This window comes from Chelonoidis abingdonii, chromosome 2, assembly GCF_003597395.2.
Source record: "Chelonoidis abingdonii isolate Lonesome George chromosome 2, CheloAbing_2.0, whole genome shotgun sequence".
Taxonomy (NCBI): Eukaryota; Metazoa; Chordata; order Testudines; family Testudinidae; genus Chelonoidis; species Chelonoidis abingdonii.
This window is the reverse complement of record NC_133770.1, coordinates 182,759,795-182,773,445: the sequence shown is the minus strand read 5'-3', so window position 1 is coordinate 182,773,445 and position 13,651 is coordinate 182,759,795. Positions and strand designations below refer to the sequence as shown.

The 13,651-nt window shown below is 41.4% G+C and overlaps 1 protein-coding gene across 1 annotated transcript in view; it reads left to right on the top strand.

The window, feature by feature from the left end:
- The first annotated feature begins 1,157 nt into the window (after positions 1 to 1,157).
- The window catches only part of ELOVL2 (ELOVL fatty acid elongase 2), a 103,264-nt gene continuing 90,770 nt past the window's right edge, over positions 1,158 to 13,651 (top strand). Inside the window, exon 1 of the mRNA XM_032786925.2 lies at positions 1,158 to 1,296. Coding sequence (XP_032642816.1) covers positions 1,294 to 1,296 — 3 coding nt within the window. The 5' untranslated portion in view covers positions 1,158 to 1,293. The remainder of the gene's footprint in view (positions 1,297 to 13,651) is intronic.

The following is a 13,651-nucleotide window of genomic DNA, read 5'->3' as shown; positions in this document are numbered from 1 at the left end:
TTTGGATAATGGTATAAACATATATACTTCAAATATACCTTAATTATGGAAGTTCATTCTGTTGTGTGTGCACCACCAAAAGCAAAAGAAAGACAAACAAATAATAATAAAAAAAGAAAATCCCTGAGAGCTGGTCAAAATTTTCAGACAAAACATTTTCCCCCCTGTCAGCAAACTCCATTTTGTCAAAAAAGTCAAAACTTTCTGCAGGAATGTCAATGTCAATTCAATTTTGTTTCAAAAATAAAATCAATGAAGCATTTCAATAATCACAAAATATTTATTTTCAGCATTTTCAGAACACCATTTAGATTTTTCATTTTTAAACTCGCTTATGTTTTGAAATGTATTTTGTTTTACATTAAACAGTTTTTAACCTTAAAATCAAAATAAAAACAAAATATTTCTGTTGACTTAAAACCTCTCCAGCAGTGACACTTTCTTGCTTTTGAATACAGGAGATGATCGCAGGCAAGGAGTAACGAATGGTAGCAAAATTATTTTCTTTCTCAATTATTATTTTCTCTTTACGCCTGACACGTTTGTTTCTGCTGGCTTGTGACATTTCCCCTCTGTCGTTTGTGGAAACCTCCTTGCTGTAGTAAAAACTGCAGCACAGATAAGACTGCGCAGTGCCTGTCTTTTGTCGCTCAGATCTCAGCAGCTACAATATTCTTTCCTTCCCGCTAGACTTGCATAGACCTGCTGTGCTGCGCGTTTGTAGTCACCTGCCACTTAAAGGCACCCACGCCCAACCATACACCTGTAGCTGCTTTCCAGTCACTATAGACATTAGCCCCCTGCCGCCACAGGAGAATTCCCGAGGCTAAAGAGCGTACATGAGACAGCCTGTTATTTACAGCCAAAGGTCACCAGCTTGCAGGCTTGACACAACTACGCAGCTGACCACGTTTAAGGGGATGCTCTCGTGCACGCTGCTGCGGCGAGGAGCTGTCCTAAGCAGCCACAATAGCCAGCCACCCTCTTCTGCTTCTTCTGCTTGTGCACCTGCCTGGCCAGCTACCGCTTGCGAGAGGGGTGGGAAAGAACGTTCCCCGGATCCGCCTCTCCTCTGAAGTCAGCATCTCCCTGCTGCAGGGGGAGGGGGAGAGAGCATGCAGAGGCCAGGGCTCTGCTTAAGCTGGAGGGCGGGGGAAGACAAGGCAGAGACGGAGCTGAGTGAGAGCGCGGAGCGAGCGGCGGGCGGAAGGGAGCTGGATACCCTGGACAGCGCATTGCTTCTCTCGCCCGCCACAGCGCCCGCCTGGCCACCGCACCCCTCTCGTCCGCACCATGGTGAGTGAAGGGGCCAGCCCCGCGGTGCCTGGCGAGCCGATGGAGCCCAAAAAGCGGCTGGGAAGGAGGGAGCCGGGCAGCCTCAGCAGCTCGCGGCCGCCGCCGCGCCGCGCTTGCTGCCTCCCATTGTGCGGGCAGGGAAGGGCTGGGGGCGCACCCCCGGCTGCAGCGGGACCCGCTCAGTCCGCGCAGGCAGCGGCTGCACCTCCTCCGTCTCCCCCGGCGCATCCACACCTGGCCCGGCCACTCCGGCCCGTGCCCGCAGCCAGTGGCCACACGGACCCCTCCCCCCCGCTGCGCGCTTCTCTCCCCGCACGCCCACCTGGCAAGTGGCCGGGAGCGCGGGGAACAAAAGGAAATGGCTGGTGTGTGTCTGCAGAGGGGGCACGTGGGGGAAGCGGGCTACACCCCCCACCCAAGCTGGCAATGTGCAATTCACACGACCCACGACATGGATCCTCTCCAGCCTGGGCAATGCGCCCCCAGCCCCTGCCTGGCTCCCCCTCACGGCACAAGTCAGGGGGCCCAGGACTTCTCCTGGGGCCCCTGCACTAAGCAGCCCGGCGTTAGTCCCCTGCAATTGAAGCTTCCCCTGTGGAGAGGCGGTTAAACTCTTTGGCCTTGATCCACCGCGCCACTGGCACAAGGCGACCCTAAAGCCGGCTTAGCCCTGCCGGATTCCCCCAGAGGAGAGGATAGCGCGGGTGGGGCAGAGCTCCTGTGCCATCCCCAGCCCCTTCCTGGGGCGAGTTCAGGGAGGATGGCCAGGGGAAGGGCTGCGTGGCTGGGCTATCCCTACTGTCCAGCAACCCTATAGCTGGGTTCTGAGGGAGAGTAAAGGACATTTTAAATACCCTTTCTTCTCCCTTCCACCTCCAACCCCCTTCAAAGTAAGATCTTGGGTCGGATCAGATCAACTCCAAATTGAGGAAGTTTAGATCTGAATTTGGGATCTGAGTTCATCTTAAAATGGAATCAATTAATTGTGCAAGTTAAGTTCCTGGAGCACTCAATGTCTTCATTTATGTGTAGCTTGCTCTAGCCACCCCACTATCCACAGCACTTGAAGGGTTTGAGAATTTAGGTTTCCTGATCTTCATTAGTGGATAGGGCATTAGTGGGATGAGATTCAGAAGACCTGGGTTTAATTCATGGCTCTGCAACTGGCCTATTAGGTGACCATGGAGCAGTCAAGTCCCTCCACATGCTTTGGTTTCCTCAGTGATTAAATGAGGATAATTGACCTCTTTTTAAAACTTCCTTGAGATCTAAAACTGAAGAGTGCTGTAGAAAACTTGGCATTAGTACTGTGGTTATTTATATAGTGTGACTCTCTCCAATTAAGTGTCACAGAGCATTTTAGTTTGTATTTAAACTAGTTTGGATTGAACCTAGAATGCCAATTTGCTTTTGTGGTTTACCTGAAAATGAAAGGCCAGTAAATGTGCTTCATGAATATCTCAGGGTGTGATTTCAGAAGGAGAAACAAAATGAGAAGGAAGACTCAGACCATGTCTACACCACAAAATTGTGTTGACCTATCTTACATCCACAGCCACAGCAGTTATTAAATTGTTTGTGTCAGCAGTGAGTGTCCTAACCAGGACAATTGCTTGTATCAATTGTATTGTCAGTATGGGGCATATTGGGATGGGTCCTGAAAGCCAGTAACAGTCAGTGTAAGCAATGCAGTGTCCACACTGTCATTGTGTCGACCTCATTGCATTGACCTTGACTCTGTGCCACTCAGGGAGGTGGTATTAGTAGATGAGCATAGTGAGGCACTTATATGAGCAGGAGCCAAATTTAAGTGAAGACACTTTTCCCACTAGGTTGAGACAAGACAGCTTACATCAATCTAACCATGTAATGTAGACCAGGCCTTAGTCACAATGCCAGTATGTGGTGGTAAGTTTGCATTTAGTTAAAGCCTCAGACCTGCCCCAATAGAGAGTCATTAGTTAACTTAGGGGAGGGAGTCTTCTACCTCAAGGACATTTGGTTAACTTTCACCTGTGACGCCTATAAGGCCTAGATTGACAGAAAGGAAAGCTCAGCTTCCCAAAAGTAATCTAACGAAGTTCCTGAATAGTATTAAAGTGAAAGTATTTTGGACCTGCACTGCTTTGACTGAGAGTCTGTCAAGTGTGTATTAGTGTTAGAGATTCCATTGTTTGAATATTGCAATGATTTTACTGCCACGGTTCTTTATGAAAAAAAAGTGACTGGTTTTATACATAAAGGAAGGTTAATATAATGCATAACTTCAATTCCAGTTATATGGATTTCACGGGGTTCACTCTAAAGAAACACAGCAATATAAAAACCTATTAATCTAATTTTACAAAGTTCTTAAACCTAAAACCTCAGTCTCTGCTAATTCCATCTTGAAATTGAGTCCTTAATTCTTCATCTTCTTTATTTCCAAGTATTCAGACTAATGTGCACACATTACTGATTATTCATGAAGGTATGTTAATACACATTTCTGCATTAATCATGCATAAATACAGTTTTTAGGGGAACAATTTTTTCATGAATATAAACAATAATTTTAACACTCACTTTTGGGATGCAAGAGTGTGAGAACTATAAAGTGAAGCAATTCTTGCACCCATTGCTTCACTTTGTAGTTCTCACACTCTTGCATCCCAAGAGGATATTCTTATAAAAATTTCTACTTTGCATGCATATAGTATATTCTTCAGAGGAATACAAAGCACTTTAATAACAGTAATGAATTCAGCCCCACAGTAGCCCTGTGAGTTAGGGCACCTATGACCCATTTTACAGATTAGAAGAATGTGCTACAGGGAAGTTCAGTAATTTGTCAAAGGTCTCATCACAAATTTGTGGCATGGTTCAGAACAGAATCCAGTCATGTGCTTTATCAACAAGACTATTTTTCCTCTTCAATGGTATGCATATTATCTGATAAAAAGTCATGTCACATGCATAAAAATAGTTTGAAAGCAGGTGTTTCAGCCATATGTGAGGTCCGGAAAGACAGTCACCACTTTTGAAGGTGTATAGGCCATTGAAATGAGCAAGTTAAAGAAGAACTTGGTTCTCCCTTTGAAAGGTTCATATATCCAAATGTTGTGTCTTTAAAAATGGTGTCCAAGTGATCCTTTGTGAGTCTTGTTTAAGTTGACCACTTAAGGGCCTGACTGTACCTGACTCAGTCCTAGGAAGGTAGGAGGGAAACACACGCTACACTTACAGAATGGGTGATAGAGACGGTGCTCATAAGGTATACTGGTTGGGAGCTGCAGGAGGAATTCCAATTGCAGTACTTATAATAGTGAAGAGCATGGCTTAAAAGCCAGAGTCTTGCCACAAATTATTAACCTGTTTCCAACAAAGCTTTTTAAAGGGTATTAGGTCTGATCCTGCTCCCATTGAAGTCAATGGGAATTTTGTCTTTGCCTTTAACAAAAGTAGCATCAGATCCAACATCTGCTATATTTTTAGACACAGATGCATATGCAGCATTCAAAAAGTGGGCCTGATTCACCATACCATTACTCCAGTTTTGCTGCAGTAACTGTTGAAATCAGCTCCAGTGGAGTAGCATTGTGCCCACAAGACATATATTTGCACATGAAAATGATTATGTACATGGGTTGGATATATTTTGCAGTGTCGCCTATGTATAATGAATATGAAATGGAACAGTTTCATTTTCCTTGTATTACCCAGATATATTCTTTGGATAAGCTCTTTAGTAAAAGCCAATCTACAATCAAGGATTGTCACGAGATCATTGCATTTCTTCTGCATTGTAGGGATATGGGTAATAATTTCTCAAGGAGGAGGAATAATTTGTCCTCCATACTTGTAGAGTATATAGACATTAGAATCAATAACATAAGTTCCTGTAGTTGTGCAGAACAAAATTAAGCCAGTTCCAAATCTCAGTAATGCATTACTTAGAATACAGTGATGATGATTGCAAGTGAGCCTTGTGTCCGAAAGAATACTGTGCAATATGTAGTGGTGAAAGTATGAAGATAATGATGTACAATACAATTGAAGGCCAGGTGTGCGGAACTGGTGAATCAGGTCACAGAACTCCCACTGAGATTTTCTTGATGATCAAAATTAAACACTGCTGTCTGAATCTGTCAAAGTGCTTCATTTATTTTTCTCATTTGAGAGCTGATTTCAGATCAGTCACATTGGTTTAGAGTAACTCCAGTTACATCAGAGCAGTTACTTTGGATTTCCATTAATATAATTGATATCACAGACTGATCCTGAAATTCTTTTCTGGTTCACACAGTGGTTAAATTAACCTTTGAGTGAAAATGAATGGGTCTTTGGATGTCTGTCATCAGTATACAGAAAGCCAAGCTCTGAGTCCCATGTGGGTTTGGTATGTTCCTGTAAGCAAATGTTATCTATTCTTCTGCATCTGTATTGATCTGTAAGGAGGTGTTCCATTTTCATTTCTTGTCACAGAGCTACTTGCATTGCAAAAGGACTCGGCCTAATGATAATGACAGGGGGAAAAAAACTCAAAGTAGTATAAAAATTCATCCTTGGGTTTGTATCAAGATGTGGGCACATGCAAAATGTAATAAAAATAATTTACTGTGATTTGCTTTTTTATCAAGAGTGAGAAAAAATTATCTTTAATGAGAGCACGGTCGAGGCAGAAATCTTGCCCGAATAAAAATTCCCACTGGACCAAATTTATTTCTGAAGTAAAAGATTAATCCCTGGTGTAATTTCAGACTCAGCAACTTCAATGGAATTTTTGCCAGAGAAAAGACGTATGTCATTTGCCATTGACTTCAATGGGGAAAAAAAAACAACTAAGACTTTCCTGAGAAGGTCGCTATGTTAGCTAAAATATAACTAGGACTGTTGATCCGTATTTTGGTGGTGATGCTGTTGTCATAAGGTATATTTTCCAAATCTGAACCTTAGCGTCCAAAATTTGGGTACCTGCATGAAACCTCTAAGCTTAATTACCAGCTTAGATCTGATAGCCTGCCACCACCCAAAAATATAGTGTTTTGGGGCACTCTGACCTCCCCAACCTTCCCTGGGGACCCCAAGAACCCAAATCCCTTGGATTCTTAAAACAAGGAGAAATAAACCATTCCCCCTTCCCCCCCTCCCCAGACTTTCCCTGAGAGAGACAGTATTCCTGGCACAGAGAGAAATTAGCCTCTCTCTCCCCCTTCCCTCCTCCCCCACCAGTCCTGGTGTTTACACCCACTCTCCTGGGATAAAACAAGGGAAACAAGGAAAGATCAATCAGGTTCTCTAAAAGAAATCTTTTAATAAAAGAAAGGAAAAAGTAAAGAATTATCTCTGTAACTTCAAGATGTAAATATTACAGGGTCCTATAGTTTACAGACAAAGGAAGAAACCCTTCCTCCAGTACCAATACAAATCAAAATATTCCCAGCAACTACACATATAAAAGTTAACCAGCCAGATCCACATGTGCAAATAGAGTAAAACAAACAATTAAAAAGCCTAAATCGCCTGTTCTACTTACTATTTGAACAGAACCTTAGAGAGCCTGTAGTAATGTCTGGTCCCTCTCATACCCCCGAGGAAAGACACACACACAGAACAAAGGACCCACACCCAAAACTTCCCTCCACACAGGGTTGAAAGTATCTTGTCTCCTGATTGGTCCTCTGGTCAGGTGTTTAGTTCCCTGTTTGTTAACCCTTTACAGTTGAAAGAGACATTAACCCTTAGCTATCTGTTATGACAGCTGTCTTGCAGACTTCCGATGAGTCAGGGATATAGTGCCAATGCTGTAATAGTGAACAGGTGCCTTAAAACAAGTGTAGTAACTCAAATGATAATGACTCAAAGCTAAATGTGCTGCCATAGCTAATCAAAAATCAATGGAGAATATGGATTATTGCCCAGAGAGTAGTGAGCACTAAAACACTGTTCTTCTATCTTTTTACACTGGTGTAATCAGTTGTATAGGCCAGCAATTTTATTAGGTGTCCTGCATAGGAAGAAACTTGCAGCCATGGACCACATGTCTGCTCTCACTTGAGTCTAGTGTCCTTGACCTCACCGTTGTTGGGTCAATGTGATAGAGCAGAATTTGGCCCACACTATAGAAAAATGCCTATTTTTTTCCTTTTATTTTGTTGAAGAAGCAAATCTAAATATAGGAGGTCAGCCTAGATGATTATGATGGTCCCTTCTGTCCTTGAAGTCTATGAGTCTTTGAGCTTTTGCTACATTTTGCCTACACTGAACTCTTGGTATGAAGCAAAGGATATACTGGGCCGGATCCTCCTCCAGTATAACTTAGTATAACCCTAATGACTTTAGTGGATATATGCCATTTACATCAGTTGAGAATCTGGCCCACAGTCTTGAATTCTGAAGTTGTAATGCTTAGTTGATTTGTCCCTTTCATTTGCTTTGGGTCAACTTTGACATTCACAGAGCAATAGGTGTTTGATTGGGTGGTGTTTTGTAGCACCTTGTGTACACAGAACATGAGTAACACCGTTAAGTCTGAGCATGGGGATGGTTCGCCAGTGCAGAGCTCTACTGGATATGGCCATGGCTGTACCCATCAGGTTGGCAAGATCTGACTCTACAGGAACCAGCAGTCATCACCTGGGCTTTTAAAAGAGGCCTAAGAGAATTAGGTGCTCAATTCTGATTGGAATTCAATGACAATTAGGTGCTTAATTCCGTTATGCATCATTGAAAATCCCAGCCATCAGGTTTGGGAGTATATGTCAATGGGCAATATGCAAAGCTATTACGTAAGAAAGGCTGCACTGAACATGAGCAGCCTTCTCTCTGCAGGCATCAGGCAAATATAATAAGAACCCAAAAATCTTGTCTCATAATCCATTAATGTTTGTAAATTGCTTTGAGACACTCTAGTAAAGAGTGCAGCAGAAGAGTAGAGTAGCATGTATTTTATAATGCAATGCCTTGGCCATTTTACCACAATGTGCTGTAAACTGCATTACCATGCACTCTCTGCACATCCCATCTTCATGCACTAGCATTCCTAGGCATTTATACAATGTACCATCAAATGGGACAAAGGGATGGGTTTCTGTTTGGCAGAAACCCACTATTCACACAGGACCCACGTCAAACAAAGATGTCTCTCAGACTATTTCTGATTTACTGAGGCAGTCAGCCCCACCAGTCCTTCCATTCATAGAATCACAGAATATTAGGGTTGGAAGAGACCTCAGGAGGTCATCTAGTCCAATCCCCTGCTGAAAGCAGGACTAACCCCAGATAAATCATGCCAATCAGGCCAGGCCTTAACCTCTAAGGATGGAGATTCCACCACTTCCCCAGGTGCTTCACACTAGTTTTTCCTAATAGCCAACCTAGACCTCTTGCATTGTAACTTGAGACTATTGCTCCTTATTCTGTCATCTGCTACCGCTGGGAACAGCCTAGCTCCACCCTCTTTGGAACTCAAAGTCCAAGACACTGTATCAAGTCTACACAAATTGTTACATAAATGCAGTGTATCTTTTACACACTTACACTCAGAAACCACAATGGCATAGGAATATTAATGGATGAGCATATGTTTGGGTATGAAAATTCCTTTCTGAAGTTTAAAAACCATCATATTTTAGACTTTACATAGATTTCACAAAGAAGAAGGAAGAGACGACAGCAAAATCAGTGCTGAACACATTAAAGAGATTATTTATACTACCTATCTGCATTATGCATAGAAGCCAGAATTTGGTCCAGTGCTTCTCCGCTGTATTCATAGAATATGCTTTCTCTGGTGGCCAAAAATCTCACTGGTAGTTTTAAAGACATTTTTATATCCACTAACTTCTAGAGTGGCACCTTGACACAAACCCTCAAGGCCATAGGCCCAATTCTCCAGTGCCTTTATAGCTTGTATAGTTATTTACACAAGTAGAAGTGCTTGTAAAGAGGCTACCACTCTGATCAGCTACCTCACATTGTACAGCTATAAATGGCTACACAAAGATCAAACCAGTGGCGAAGAAGGACACCATGACTTTTAAAGGAGATCTGTGGATATTTTAAAGTGAAATAACTGTAGGGTTGTATGCCAATGACTAGATAACCTGAGTGACTGAGATAGCACAAATTATTTTAAACTTTTTTTTATCTGTTTCATGCCTTCCATCAGAATAGTATTATAATGGAGAAGTGGTAGTGTGGAGCTCTGAAAGCAGCTTGAAAACCCAGATCCTCTGGGTGCTGGCAGGTTTATGTGACATCTGAAAATCCACTGGTTCATTAGCTCCAGTCACTGTATTCCCATAGAAATGCCCTATCAGCAAAAGGAGAACTGGGGCCCTAATTTGCATCAGGCTTCTAGTTTTACACCAGTGTAATCCCTCTTATGCCCATGGAGTTTCTCTTTGCACAGTGGCAGAAATCAGGAAACTCAGGCTCAAGCCATTCTAAAATGGTGTTTCTGATTCTAACGGTTAAAAGCACAGCAGCTATTGTAAGGACACGGGTTGCAGTAAATTCTGAGTTTGCTTAAATATAAAGGACCATTTTATTCCCTGGTGTAAGTTTGTTGAAGGCAATGCAGTGACATCAGGGATGAATTTGGCTTAATGTTTCTTAGAGTCGGGCCCCACTATACAGAATGTTTTATTAATCTGTGCATATAACACTGGTTTAAAAGCTAAGCTGTTGCTAGGCATTTAGAATTAGTTAATAAATCTGATACAGTTGGTGTCTAAAGTATGTGAACAGCAATAGAGTAATATTTGTTAACCGCGAGTCAGGGATTAGTTTTTAAGGGAGCGGAGGCGGGGAAGGAAAGGAAGGTAGGCACCTTGACTGGGATTTGAATTTATTGACCATTTAGAGCCAGGAAACAAAGGTGCTGGTTTCTTTTTGGTGGCCTCAGAGGAGGGCAGTAGTAAATTAGGGGATTTCCTTGGCTTCCCATCCTCAAAACAACCCCTCCCTTTATTAACTTGCAGTCAAGTGATACTTTGTCTCACATGCTTCAGACTCCAATTGTATCATATTTAACTAACACTAAATGCCTAGCAACAGCTCGGCTTTAAATCATTTTTTTTTGCATATTTCTCGTTGTTTGCATTCTCATTTGCTAAAACTGTGGACCACAGTATTTAACTCGGACCGCCTCTTGGCGAGCTTCTTATGGCTTCCTACCCTGCACTGCAACTAGGAATTTGATAATTGCCATACAGCAGTGATATATTTAAGAGTTCAATATCAAATAAAGATTACATATAATTGTTTTTCATCTACTTAGACTAAGACCACCCAACCAAAAATGGATTAAGGTTATAAAGCCCAGTTGTGTAAGTGTAGGAGCTTTACTCATACTGTTTGCCAGTATAGGGACTTGGCCCTAGGACTGCAGCAATAAACTTCTTGAAGTGTCTCCATTTCCTACTCCAGTCCATGGACCAGCCACCGCTAAAGTGGGGGAGTACAGGTCCACAAGCTGCACCCTTTTAAATGGTGAAGAAGTAGCTGTGCTGTCATTCTGCTCTTGACTTTTCACTCTCTTTTATGCCGTTGGGATTCCATTGAAGTCAATGAAGTCACACCATCATAAAGTTGGTTTAATAGTACAGAATCAGTCCAAATGTGTCAAAATATTGTGCTTTGTAATTTGGGTTCTTTCTCTCCTTCCAAGCCTCTGATTTGTATATGGTAAGATGGAAGGGCTTGAATCGAACACTCAGCTTCCACTAGGGCTCCAACCATCGCTCATACTTTTGGAGTTCAGTTGTTGTGGGCACTGGGCAGGAGTGGGAAACTTTTGCAAGTTTCTGACGAAGTGGGTATTCACCCATGAAAGCTCATGCTCCAAAACGTCTGTTAGTCTATAAGGTGCCACAAGATTCTCTGCTGCTTTTACAGATCCAGACTAACACGGCTACCCCTCTGATACTTGTAATTTAGACAAGGACTTAAAAATGTGTTTAAAAATACAGCTTTGTGAGAGATAAGGGTAAGTTGTGTTGGACTGTGTTATAAAATCTTCTAGTGAATATTGGATGACGCTGGAGCTATTTCAGTTAGAGCTGGTTGGAAACTGAAAATTTTGTTCCACAAGCAATTCCAACATTTTACATGTTTTCCCCCCCTCCCCATTGTAAATCTAAATGAAATGTCAAATTTCAAAATTGATCATGAAACGAAATTTTAGAAAAAAATTGTTTTGGGACAATGTAAACACTGTTTCATTTAAAACTTTTTATTTAATATAAAAGAATTTTAAAAAATAATCAGGGTCTTTATCTTATTTAAATGCTTCATTTCTATTTTTATTTAGACAAAATTTCATTGAAAATTACATGGTCCTGTGGAACATTTAGATTTCAGTGGATAGAATTTTTCTGATTGGGGGAAAAAAACATTGTCAAAAAAATTTTAACCAGTTCTAAAAATTCTATAAAGAAATAAGCTCTTGTGCAAGTAGTGTCTACTAGACAATGACATGTGATCTTTGTGATAATCAGACATATACTTAGCAATGTATTAATATTGGAAGCTTCTGGTAAAATGTTCTAGAGGTTGTAGAAATAACATGGAATTATAACTTACTAGCCAAGGCAAAAATTATGCTTTTTCAATCAACACATGGGACTCTTAAAAACTGGATTTTGTTTGCCTGTGGAATGAGCCCAATTGTCAGAAAATGAGAAAGTTCACATGTCCCAAATTTAAAAGATTAGTACATTTGGGATGGCAGATGCTTTATAAGCATTTTACTTATAAGATTAGTGACAAAAGTTGAAGAATTTTTAATTGCTAGGGAGGAATTTTTCCTCTTTTACAAAGGAAGACAGTTGTAAAAGTGATAATATATTACAAAGGAGCTGTTGGGGGAATGGTGTGGCAGACTAGATTTTTGGTTTTGTAAAAGTGTGTTGCTTGTCTGTAGTTATTTTTTGTGTGGTATTGTATCATTCTTAAAATAAATAATGACCAGAAACAGTTCCATTTATAGTGCATGTGCTTTCTATGAATTTTATACTTAAAGTTGAGAGTGAGGAAAATTCAGCAAAGCCAGTGGTTTCACTGGTCCTTATAAGTTGTCTTCTTGCCTGTATAAATGGCTAATTCTGTTATCAAGTAACATACAAGCCAGGAAATAGGAGACATGGGCATTGGATACTCCAATACACACAAGAGTAAGTCACATATACTAAAGGGGAAAAAAAACTAGTCTGTATTACTATTGGCAAGGAAGAAAGCTATCACATGCAGAGTAAGTAGTCTGATTAAGTTACTTTATTTTAAAGGGAAGGGTTGATTTCCTTTAACTCTGTCAATTCTTGTCTTCATTGATGGTGAGATGGTTTCAGTCCAACACTTAGAATAATAGAAGATTAGGGTTGGAAGAGACCTCAGGAGGTCATCTAGTCTAACCCCCTGCTCAAAGCAGGACCAACCCCAACTCAATCATCCCAGCCAGGGCTTTGTCAAGCTTGCCCTTTAAAACCTCTAAGGATGGAGATTCCACCACCTCCCTAGGTAACCCATTCCAGTGCTTCACCTCCCTCCTAGTGAAATAGTTTTCCCTAATACCAACCCAGCTTCTTTTCCACTTGCTGCTTTTAGTTTTTATGATACAACAGACCTGAATAAGTGTTTAGAAATAGATTTAAGTCACTACTAGGGCCATAGTCTACCCTGATCAGGTAAATAAGGACATGCTATTTCCTTTTAATCACGGTCAAAAGGCAGATACTGGGATGCTCTACTACAAGAGTCATCGCAGTAGTGTCAGGTGGTTTTAACATAGATTGTTAAATCACGTGTACCATAGACACATCTCTTCATGGCTTGGCAACATGTATTATGATTATGCCTATGTGCCGCATATCTACCCTGTACTTACAAGTGACCTACAAAGGTGGCGGGAGGGAGTGAGTTTATGCCCCTTTCTACTTTTCTATGATAGAAGAAGGCCAGAATGTTTTTTCTTTCTCTGTAGTTTGGTTTTTACTTTAAAAATTCAGGTCTCATCTATCCTATTTTTCCTGGAAAATTTTATGGACAGCTGGTCAGTTTGATATTCAGACTAGACAACAGGGAGATCTCCCACAAAGCCACAGGATTTGGAGCTCTCCCTCACTGAAAACCTCTACAAGGAATGGGAAGTTAAGTGCAGATCTCATCGATCTGTGGATATGAGTTTGTCATAAACAGATAGCTAAGAGTTAATGTTTCTTTCACCTGTAAAGGGTTAACAAAGAGAACCAAACACCTGACAAGAGGACCAATCAGGAAACTGGATTTTTGAAAGCTTAAGGGAGGGAATTTGGGTTTTTTTTTCTTGGTCTTGGGTTTTTATCTGTTCTGTGCTCTCTCAGCTATGAGAGGATCT